General features: G+C 45.4%; 1 protein-coding gene across 1 annotated transcript; it reads left to right on the top strand.

Annotated features, from left to right (window-relative positions):
* Window positions 1-8921: 8921 nt before the first annotated feature.
* On the top strand, window positions 8922-11625 carry serp2 (stress-associated endoplasmic reticulum protein family member 2). Its single transcript, XM_062455984.1, has 3 exons — window positions 8922-9139; window positions 10748-10820; window positions 11120-11625. The coding sequence occupies exons 1-3, from the start codon at window positions 9056-9058 to the stop codon at window positions 11158-11160; spliced, it is 198 nt and encodes a 65-aa protein (XP_062311968.1). The 5' UTR covers window positions 8922-9055; the 3' UTR covers window positions 11161-11625.
* The last annotated feature ends 303 nt before the right edge of the window (window positions 11626-11928 follow it).

Genomic DNA, 11928 nt, shown 5'->3' with positions numbered 1-11928 from the left:
AGGTGGTAAGTTCGAACCCAGTGCGGGACGATTTGCCTGATACCTCTGACGGAGCTTGCAAGACCACGTCTGTTACACTGGTGCCGTGACCCGGATCGCTAGGTTAGCATCAGCTAATTTTTCGTTGATGCGGGTGGCCTGTTACATACCTGAGGAGTGAGTTTCACCGATACACACCGGCTACACAAATACACATACGCACACACACACACACATGCACACACACACATATACATAGACAGACATACACACAAAGCTTTCTCCCATGTCTTATATGGGGTCCCTCTCTCACATCCCCATGGGGAATTACAAAGTCAAATATCTCTACTCACACAAACACACACAATCAAGCGCGGACGTATTGACAGACAGACACACACACAGACTCGTAGACATTTGCACACACATTGAAAGTGGCAAACAAACCCAAATAAACAGGCACCTAAACATTACCTCATGCTTAAATTCCTGGCATGGTCAAGCGAATTGCACACGTGGACCTTAAGTTACAGATGTTGACAGGGTTATATGTACAGTAGGCCTATGTGAATGTCTGAAGGGCTCTGACTCAGAGGTTATATTGACCCTAGAATCTGGATACTGTGATGCTGACCAGAGATAGTTAATGAGCCATTAGGGATCAACTTCTTTCCCACTATTTCCAGAAAATGTTTTCCAATATCTCAGTTAGATTCGAGTCGACTTCCATTTGGGGTGGTCTTGAGGTCTTGATGGCTGAGATAACATAAGTGTTTGAGTGACGACTGTTGGAGTATGCAGTTTAAAGGAGTACTCTGTTGACCTGGCATGGCAGAGATAACAGGAGTGTTTGGGTGAGGACTGGTAGATCATGCAGTAAATAGGAGGACTGTGTTGACCCGGCAGGGCAGAGAAGACAGGAGTGTTTGGCTGCTAGGCAGCTAGATACCATCTGACAGACCTGACTGAGACTGGCCTCTCTGTTGCCAGGATGCACTGATTATCACAACGAAGTGTTGATGGAGTGTGTGTGTGTGTGTGTGTGTGTGAATGTGTGATTGTGTGTATCATTTGAAGGTGTCGGTGGGGGAGTATTGCAGAGACTGTCTGGTATGTGAGCTGTGAGCTCATTTAGTCAAAACAACCTGGTGATGTCATCAAGATGAGAACATTTCAGCCTTTTTCCTTTCGTTTCTTATTAACATGACAACTCTCAAAACATCAGATGAAAATAACAACTTGTTCCTGGAAGGTCATTCAGTTGTCTTGGATGTTGTGTCTGTGTTGTTTCCCAAAACACACTCGTCATGTGTTTGTCGAAATAGGATGGAAATTGTGTTTTACCTAACCCTAACCCTAACGTGTTTAGAAAGAAAATCCAACTCCATCATCCAGGATGCCTCTCACCCCCTCCACCCAAGCTGTGAGCTACAGTTACCACGGTTACCACCCTGTTTACCATCAAGAAGAAGGTTCAGAATGCCACTGGCTAAAAAGTCATTATACAACAAATACTTCCATCCCAATTCAATACATATACCGAACTCATGGTACTGACACATCACACACACTCTGCCTTCAATCAAAAGAAAATGTTCGAACATGGCAACATATTAGACGATAAAGCTTTTTGAATCTTGAATCTTTTAGTATGTTGGCTCCTCACAGTGTGTGAGCTTACTTTCTCAGCAAGGCTTTATTTTGTCAATGTTTAAATCTAGTTGAGTTCATATCCCTGGATAAGAGTTAATGGAAGATCGTCTGGATCTATGATCAGCTGGACTGTTAGTCTGCTATGATGTTAACTGTACAACCCAGGGGTCACAACAAAGACAGCATCGTCCAGCCTAGGTCATACTCTGGAACTACTACTTTAAAAGATAAGGGCAGAATAGGCCATTGAATCAAATAACGTGACCAATCACACTTTCAAAGGATAGTTTATTGTGTAACACACTTCATTTGTTTATCTACCTACCAAAGGTCATGTAAACTCGCTAGTATTTTCAGTACATTCATCTGAAACTGATAGTAGCCGGTTAGCATTTTTATTGATTAGCCATGCTAATGCTAATACAAACACATGAAGAGTGTCTATGTGTACTATAGCAATGTCTGTGTCCTGTAAAAGCAGAAAACTTCAGGACTAAAGGCTGGAATTCATAACTAAACATTCCTATTTTGTCCATACAAGTTATGCATGGTACTGTGTATAAGGAGGGATGTGTATTTGTCCACTTCTGAGCCATGCAAACTAAGGAATGTGTATGTGTGTTTGGTCTGACATGGCTCAACCCAGTTTCCCTCCTGCGGGTTGGCACCCCCTGCCATCTCTAACAGACAGACAGTGGGTCATTGACACACACACACAGACACACACACGCACAGACACACACCAGCTGATACACTGGTGTTTACTATGGGTTTTACGGTGGCAACATCCTATCCTTGGTGTGTGCAGTGGAAACCTGTGTGTGTGTGTGGGTGTGTGTGTTTGTGTTGACCTTGGCTCAGTGAAAGAGATATTGCTGTCTTTAAACAGCCCTCTACCATTTGAAAACAGGGCAGGGCCAAGGAAGGGAAGTCATTTTCCAGCATGTTTATCTAAAACACTGAGACACACACAAACACGCGCACACACACACATACATATTTCCTCTTGGCTTATCCAGACATGGCAATTTTATTCTGCCGTGCTGACGAAGACAAGGACTCTGTCTAGATGTTGTTTTTGTTGTGAAACGTGACTACTTCAAATGTATGTCTTCCTCTCATCTCTCAGATGTTCCTGTGACTGCCTCGTGGGTGCAGAATGATGAGCAGGGTCTGAGAAAACATACACTGAAATATGCCCACACACACAGGTCAAACACACACACACACACAGATTGAACACACACACAGTCACACACCTCGGCAGGATGGCAGTTTAAAAATACAGATGTTATTGCAGACTGCAAGGGAGTCACCAGTGCAGAGCTGTTACATATTCATGAGGGAATTAAAACATTCACACTGTGGAGGCGGGCCAAGTCATCAGACACCTTGTAAACAGCCTAATAAAACTGAACACAGACAGCCATCACTGCACAGAAGGACAGAGTAGTATCCTTTGTGAATCATCCAGAGCCTTTGTGTGTGCAGAAAAATGAGAGACAGCCATCTGGACCTCTGGGCTTATTTAACTGTTAATGCTATGACACACACACACCTTGTACACACACACTTTCCCAGTTGAAAAGTCTCTCCAGAGAGCATGCCAACATCTAGGAAGAGCTCTCAAGGCAGAGAGACAGAAATAAAAAGAGAGAAGGAGAGGACATGGGGGGAAAGGATATTCATGAATCAGTTTAGCTATCCTGCTATTTGTCCCTTTGGCAAAAACTCTTCAACAACTGTCGGAGAGAGAGAGAGGGTGAGAGAGAGAAATGGAAAGAGACGGAAAGAAAATATGAAGGTTAATAAAATGGAATGTGATAGCTAGGGAAGGCAAGTATAATGGAGGCCATGTCTAAGCTCACAGGGAGCTGAACATCAAAGGAGCGATGAGCCGGCTAGTCATGCAGCAATGTGACACACACGCGCACACACAGCTGGTAGGGGGGGGGAGAGGCAGGGAGGCTGGGAAACAGAGTGCTTCCTCAGACCGACCTCAGCACAGTGTCAAAGCTACAGAGGAAAAAGTCTCCACATCTCCAAATACAGTATGTGAGCTTGAATGTGCTGGATCGAGATGCCCCGGATGTTGCTGAAACACTGACGGAAACCTGGAAGAGCGTGCGCTCATGCATTCCCTTGTGAGTGTGCGATGTGATCACGCTTACTCGTGTGTGTGCATGTGTGCGTCGGCGCGCGCGCGTGTTCATGCGTCCTCGCTGGCTCTCATTCTTGCGTTCTCTGGGGTTTTCAGGCCTGCTATATCTCATTGTGCTTCCTTTGTCCCCCCCCTGCTTTGTCCCTGTAAAGGTTAGCCACTAAAAAAGCAACGGCTAGCTGCTACCACAGCACGCTTGGTTTTGTGTGATGCCCACGCCCGGACAATATGAGCTGAGTCCAGCCTACAGAACCACTAGAAGTCCTGGACAAAGAAGAGATGGGACCACTAATCGTCCGCTGTGCCGGGACAAAGAGGGCTGAGTAGTGACACACGCGTGCCCCCCCCCCCCCCCCCCCCTGTCTCTGCTACAGTGGGCCTCTCCCCTTTGCACTGCTGGGCCAGCACATCCTGCTTCCACCATCGCTCTGCGCCACCCCCTCTCTCTCTCTTTTTCTCTCTTCACAAGCAGCGTTGAGAGCAGCCACCGAGTGATGGGTTTCCCTCCTCTTTTTAAAACGTCGACTCCAGACCCGGATGGGGCGAGAGTGCTCGTACACGTGTGCAGGAGCGCGTGAGCGTTCGGTGCGTGTGTGTGTCGCTTTTTGTTCGGCGCACTCTGTTTCTCTGACGCGAGGGAGCACGAGAGAGACAAAAAGCTGAACTGGAGAAGATTAACAATGCACACGGTCACTCTGGTGCAGACCTTGAGTCTGGCTGCTGCGTGCCATGTCAAACCAGGGGGGCAGGTCTCCAGAGGTCTCGTCAAGGCCTCCCATCGCATGCCTGGATCAGAGCAAACACATCAAGTGAAATGGTATTGGTTCACAGCCGAGGGGTATGGCCTGGCAGACTAATCTCATGTTCAAGTTTGCCAAACAATACAAGTTCACAAACACATGCAAGCACACACACACACACACACTAGTACTGTATTACAAAAGGAGAGATTTGGCTCTTAGTCATGTGCATGATCGAGAACCCTTGTTTGTTGGGGAATTGAATCAGAATAACAGTTGCCATAAGTAACTTATTACAGATGTAATGGACTCAATGTGATTTAATCACAAACCCTTCATTCGATTTTGTCCTTTCTTTCCCTCTCTTTACACTCCCACCTACAAACTCCATTCCACTGACTGCCACCCCTCACCCCCCCCCCCCCCCTTGCAAATGTCTGTTTCCTGTCTGAAAGAGACAAGAAGCCTTTCTCCCAGTGACAAATGAGCAGAGTGAATCAATAACAGGTGAATAAATCACCAGATAGTTTAATGGAACACTGCTCTCACTTGAACTGCCTGGACTTCCTCTCTATCACCCTGCCTCATCCCTTTCTTATTCTCAATATATCTCCCAGTAGCCTACATCTCCTGATTCCTTGCTCACTCTCTTTCTCCTCTGTTTCTTGGCTTAACACTAAAATAAAAACCAGGATTAAAACCAGCCAATGTGTGAAATCACATCCTCCATTCAATATATTTCTACCTGCCACTGGGCCCCTTCCCCTACCCCTGGTATGTTCCCCCCTGAGGCTGTTTTTCCTGTCCTGGAGCACCACGCCCTCACGTGTCCTTGTCTGACTCATGTGAAGTTGGCTTCAGTCTTAATGTCTGGAGTTGGCTGTGTGCTGGTTAAGATTAGATGCATTCCTCTCTGTCACCCAGACAGGCTCAACAACACTGTCAGCTTTGGCTACCATAACAAAAACACACTTCAACTGTCATTGAGTCTACTGTTGCCTTCTATCTCATAGCTTTTCAAAAACAACTGTGTCAGTCAGCACGAAAGTATTGTTGTGTCATTACAGTAAAGGCGAGACTCTGTGTATGTGAACAGTATGTGTGTGTCCTTAGTGCCTGGTTAGTGTCTATCCTCTAACATTAAGAGCTGTCTTAGGATCCACAGTCTCTGGAAACCCGAGGGCACACCAGGAACTGCACTCATAAATCTTATGGGTCTCTCTTTCTAAGTCGAAACAAATCTCTCAAGCTTTCCCATAGACCAGTGGTTCTCAATCCTGGTCCTCGGCCCCCCCTGCCCTGCATGTTTTAGACGTTTCCCTGCTCCAACACACCTAACGACCCATTCATTTGAATCAGGTGTGTTGGAGCAGGGAAATATCTCAAAACATGCAGGCTAAGGGGGCATAAGGACCAGGACTGAGAACCACTGCCATAGACGTACATAATAGAATGGATTTACATCGTGCCTTAAAGGGTCCATGGGCCGCGGTTGTGGTTTAGAGGCATTGTTTAAGTACAGAGCCAGGAATCCACAACATTGGCCTCTCAGAGGTACCAGAGATGGAGGGATGGAGGTGGAAAGGAGGTGTGTGTGTGGGGGGGGGGGGGCAACACTCCAGGGTGCTGGGTCTCTGACGGTTTGCTTGGCCTACTTTCCACTTCTGACCTAAATATGCTATGGAGCTTCTCCTTCGCCATCCGCTTCATCCGGGTTGTGTGTGTGTGTGTGTGTGTGTGTGTGTGTGTGTGTGTGTGTGTGTGTGTGTGTGTGTGTGTGTGTGTGTGTGTGTGTGAAAGAAAGACAAACAGACATTCAGGCAGCCAGACAGACAGAGACAGACAGAGACAAACACAGGGAGAGAGAAATAAATATATACTCTTGATTCCACCTCCAGCCGTGTGGAAGACTTTGAATAAATAAACAAATTCTCCAACCTTTTTACTTCTGAATAAGAATGTTACTTGATGTGCATGCTCTCCCTCCCATAGACTTAACAGTCCTGAACCCCAGCACTTGACAGGTACCTTGCAGTAAAATTAGAATGGCATAAGACTCAAGGCTTAGAAGAGGTTCTTTCCTTCCGGATCTAGTTAATCTATGCCGAAGGGCTGACTTCAATAGTAGCTTAACAGCACTTAATAGACTCTGGTACAACTGACAGTGGCAGACATTGTTCTCCAGCGTTGTCCTTCCTCCACTTCCTCTCTCACCTCATGTCTCCCTCTCGCCACCCTCCTTTTGCTGCCTCTTACCTGTCACCCCGCTGATATGTGTGACTCATAGGTATCAACTCGCTTCACCTTCTGGAAAACGCCAATGAGCTAACAACAGATCTGCTATGATGATTATTGTCATTGAACAATAGCCAACCCACCCAGTAGCCCCCCGGCTTCAAAATAAAGTTTCAAATACAAAGTCACTTTAGAGTAGGTGTGTTTCAGTGCAAGAGGGGAGGCCCATGACACCAATGTCAGATGATTATATTCTAAAAAAGCAAAGAGAGAGCCAGAGCCAGTATAGAAAGCAGAAATAACAGGAGGCTTTCCCGGTGAAGGTGACACAAGGCAGGCTCACAAAAGCAGTAGAAATACAACTTGTTCAATGTCACACATCTTTTAGAAAAAACAGCATGGTTGCGTAGACAATGTGTGTGTGTTTTGTGTTGAGTGTAGGTTCAGGCTTATGTCTATGAGTGACATTTTAAATTACATGTGAATCACTAGAGCCTTGGCCTCCCAGAGCAATTACTATAGTATTGAGGCCAGAGAGAGAAAGACAGAGAGACAGAGAGACAGAGAAAGGGAGAGAGAGCAGCTTGTTTGGATATAATGAGTGTAAACCCAGAGACCTACATTGGCACACAAGCTACTCTGTTCGTCTGACCTTCACACCCAAGCATCCTCCTCCGCCCATGCCTCACATTACCTGGATTCATAGATCACGTTTCAGGTGGTCAAGGGCACTTGTTTTGCTAGCACCAACTACTATTTACCTTCCCCTCACGTCGAGGTTTAAAACCAACGACTGATTACTGTAAGGTGACTTGAAGTGTACTTAAAACATTTGAGGTAAACAGACCTGAATCTGTGTCAAATATTCTCCCTGTTGCCTGCCGCAAGTGCCAGTAGGATAGGGCTACTGGCACAATTACACACAGCAATCTGTGTCTTGTTAGAACAGTTGCAAATCCCTGCCTCGAGATTGAGCCTGATTCCAGCGAGAAAGGTTTAAACCAGGTTTAACAACAAAGAGAGGCAGCATCAAAGGGCCTGACCCTTTTCAGTCACCAGCCGCAACAAAGGCAGGGCACTGCAGAGTGAAAGGAGCGGACCCTACACCCAAGGTTAGGTTACAGTCACGCTTGTTATGTGACTCCTTAGGATGTTGTGAACTGTACAGTTACATCAACCCTTTCCAGTCTAACTAACGAGACTAATCTACAGGATGATGTCATTCATTGAGCTATATGTGGGTGAGTGTGTGCGTGTGTAGTGTAGTGTATTGACTCATAGGCATGCTGCTCAAGCAGCAAGGCTGAGATGTGCCCGAGTAGAATGAGAGATGCGGTCATCCCACAGGTACAGGTACTGTGGGGGCCTTCTGCTCTGCTTTACTATCCACATGTGGCTAAAAAAAGACTGCCCTCCATGTGGTTCATTTGAGACATACACCTGAGAGACACATCACAAAGACACACATACATCTTCACACACACACACACACACACACACACACACACACACACACACATGCACACACGCACACACACACATGCAGGAATCATGTGGTGGTTATGTCAGGACAACTCACTGCTCTGGCTGCAGTCCTTCCATTCTGTCGCACACACCCTAGATGGAGTTGCTAGGCAACCACTCTTATCATCACCCCCAGTGTAGTTAGGCTGACTGCTACAATGCTGTGGCCCGATTCTTTGTCTCTCTCCCTCTTCTCCTAGTCCCCTCCTCATTTTCCTCCTTGTCACTTAGATTCTGTCCACCTGTGTGCATTCACTCTACCGTTTCAGATAGATTGAGAATACAGTTTTAGGCATTTGTGTATTCACTTTCATCTTTGAGATATACCAGTTCAATATATAACATTTTAAACGTCAAACATGATATGTGATGATCCAATAAATTTTGAAGCTTTCAACATACTGTTCAAGTGTTTGGGCCGACTTTATTATCATGTGACCTATGATTTTTGCCATACTACTTTCCAATCATTGGCCACTAAAAATGTGGCAGTCAAAATATTAAACAAAATCATCCATGAGAAAAGTGCAGAATGTGTTAACAAAGAAATACAAGTAATTAGATTTAAAACGAAGATCTGAGATAATAATTTAAAAAAAGGTTTACCATTCGGCGCGTGCCCTGCTCTATGGAAGGCAGCGCACATCCTTCCAAGCGCGCGACAGCAGGTGCAGAGGAGTGGGGTTCTGGCGGCATCATTAGCTTACTGCATCAAAACAAAGCGGAATACATAATTTTTCATAAAGAATACCACTCTCAGAAGATGGTAGCAAAACAAAGGATCCGTATGGCAAACGAAAAACACAGCAAAAACATCACACAGAGAGGCAACGTTGCAAAGACGCTGGTGAGACGAGGCTTTTCTTGGCAGGATAAGCCCCTTCATAGCTGGAGAGGGATGCATACATGACATAGATGTTTCTGAATGATTGCTGTTAACGATTGCATGTTTCCAAGAACACATCTCCCATCACTTTCATTTTTATTCATTCTTAAGGCTAACCTACCTCTCGATAAATATCCTGCATGGTGATTGACAGCTAGGGCTGTAACAGCGCATCTGGCCAAACCTTGCATGCTGTAACCTTTTTAGTTCCCTCTAGATTTAATAGGCTGTTGTTCGAAGTCAGTCAGATATATAAAATAACAACAACAGCTAAATAAATGTAGAATCAAGTCTAGTCCTTGTATTTGTGGTCTCTGCCTTCCTACGTAACGGCAACCCATTATCAAAATACCGGTGCTCCATGCGTAGTAGTGCCACAACCTATGTGGAGATGCCGGTTGGCGATATGTTGAACATTAGCGACTCGAACCCTGTATTTAGTCTACTTCAGAGCCTAGTGTCCCACTGTTTAAGCTTTCGTCTCGTCAATGATTAAGCAGAGGTAGGAGACATGAGCTAACCAGACAGACTGGGTTATAGGATACCGGGAAGTACATAAATGTGGCAGGTGCGGTGTACCTTGACTCTTTAGCGTAACTGTCCACCGCTGTATTTAACCAAGGGCCCACAGGACAGGTGATTGTAGGATCATCATATGTGTTATCACTCAGGAATGTGAGATTTCAGTGAGCCCAGAGGAGCAGTAACCTTTTTCTCTAGCTCTGTTGTTGCAGATAGTGCGCTGGAGTTTCAACCTGTTATGAGTTACCTATGATGAAGGATTATGTATTACATACCAGACTATTGTCCAAGGGGGTTCCCTTGCTGAAGTGATACTGATTCTCCTTGTGTGTTCCTGGTGCATGCTGCTATTGAAGCACCCCATGCCCTGTATATTTTGGATCATGTTTGTCTCAACAATGTAACCACATCAGCCTACAGTTTTGATCCAGAGGCATGACATAATTCTGACCACATGCTTGGTTGCGGTTTTGACAGTCGGTCTCGTGTTGGTCTAGACTGCAGAGGCAAGGTTTTCCTCTCGTGTTTTCCATGTGAGCTACTGTATGTTCATGTGCTGAGAGGACAGGCTTCAGGACATGCCGACTCTGCAGATCTCAGGGTATCATTAGACCCATTTAGGCTTCTCAGGCTTCCGTGGTCTTCTCACAGTCCACAGGAAAGAACAGGAGAACAGGCCTAAACCTAACTTGTGACCTTGGTATGTCTGACTCCGCACATGTTGTATACTGTATGTTCAGAGTTTTAGTGTGTTGTGACAGTTGAGTCTGTTTATACGTCCCTCCCCTTACCCCTCAAGGGTCTTATTTCTTCTGAATTGTTTGCTTTTTTGGGAGCTCGTGAAACCTGTTCAAACAACACACAATCAAACCAAAATGTGCATGTCGATCTGGGTGTTTATAGATGATTGCATAAAGATTGTGTAAAACTTATGACACATTATTAAACCAGGAACAAACTGTGTACACACTGTCCCCACTAGATAGAGAGATGAATGAAATGAAGAAATAAAAGCATGGTGACTGCTATGATCTGCTGTTCCCACAGCGACCACAGGAAGAGAAGTATCCAGTCGGGCCTTGGCTTCTGGCTCTCTTCGTCTTTGTTGTCTGTGGATCAGGTAAACACAATATAAAAGACATGTCATCGATATATATTCGTAGAATGCTAATAGTATAACTAATATATCTCAGTGACAAACATGCTGTTTCATTACCTGATACAAATCAATTTTGCACTGTCCATTTTGTATTCCCATGTGACTCAGACTATAGAAAAGTTGCCAGGCTGTTGAGGACATGTTCATTTATCACCATGGCAACAGTACAGTTCTTACACACTCACCCATTGTCCTCCTCGGGAAGTCGGAAGTGGTTCTTGTATGTATGTAACTCCTCTTTCTCTCCTATTCTCTCTCAGCCATCTTCCAGATCATCCAGAGTATCCGGATGGGAATGTAATCCAGAGGACCCACTCAAGAGTATCTCTCCTCCGTAACATCTTCCTGGGGTAGTTGGTCACCATCAGCCAGAGTCCTTTACAGGCCAGGCTAGCCAGAAACACGGACAACTTTGCCGACCCGGAGCAAACTCGCTGAATCTGTCTGACAACTCTTCCCCTGTATCCCTCCTTCCATCCTCATCCTTTCCTCTATCCTCATCCCTCCTTCCATCCTCACCCTTTCCTCTATCCTTATCCCTCCTTTGCTCAGCGTTTACATTGTCCTGGGACTGATTTTTCTACTCACTGGCTGAACCACACTGGCTGGACTTTCCCCCTACAGTGTCTTAGCACTTGTGTGTTTGTGTGCATTTCTTTGTGTGTGTGTGTTTGTTCGATTACGTGACTCCTGCTGACAATGTACCACAGTACTTTGTTTCTAAAATTATCTGTGTTGCGTGAGAACCTTTTTCAAATAAATGTGAAGAGCGTTCGGGAAGTGTCTGGTATCAGTTCCACTTTTGAATGAGCTATCCCAAAATGTGTCCAAGATACTCACATTCAGCCCACCTCAGACAGAAGGATTTCTAAATGATTGTTTTCAGTGTGTTTACTGCCTAAGAACCACTCCTCAGATGAGATCAAGTCAAGTGTCAAGTATCTGCATTCCTCACTTTTAGATGGCTGCGAAGCATAATGTCAAGCTACAACTCTGACCAACAAACCAAGATGACATGGACATAACCTCATAACATCCCCCTTTTCTAACCCTAACTAATCCGGCAAAT

The sequence above is a fragment of the Osmerus eperlanus genome, chromosome 3 (genome assembly GCF_963692335.1).
Source record: "Osmerus eperlanus chromosome 3, fOsmEpe2.1, whole genome shotgun sequence".
NCBI lineage: Eukaryota > Metazoa > Chordata > Actinopteri > Osmeriformes > Osmeridae > Osmerus > Osmerus eperlanus.
This window is presented reverse-complemented; position numbering and strand designations above follow the sequence as displayed.

Coding starts and splice junctions, on each gene's coding strand:
- serp2 (XM_062455984.1), top strand. CDS start 9,056: ATGGTAGCAAAACAAAGGATCCGTATGGCAAACGAAAAACACAGCAAA. Junction 9,140..10,747: donor GCAACGTTGCAAAGACGCTG/GTGAGACGAGGC, acceptor CTGTTCCCACAG/CGACCACAGGAAGAGAAGTA. Junction 10,821..11,119: donor CTTTGTTGTCTGTGGATCAG/GTAAACACAATA, acceptor ATTCTCTCTCAG/CCATCTTCCAGATCATCCAG.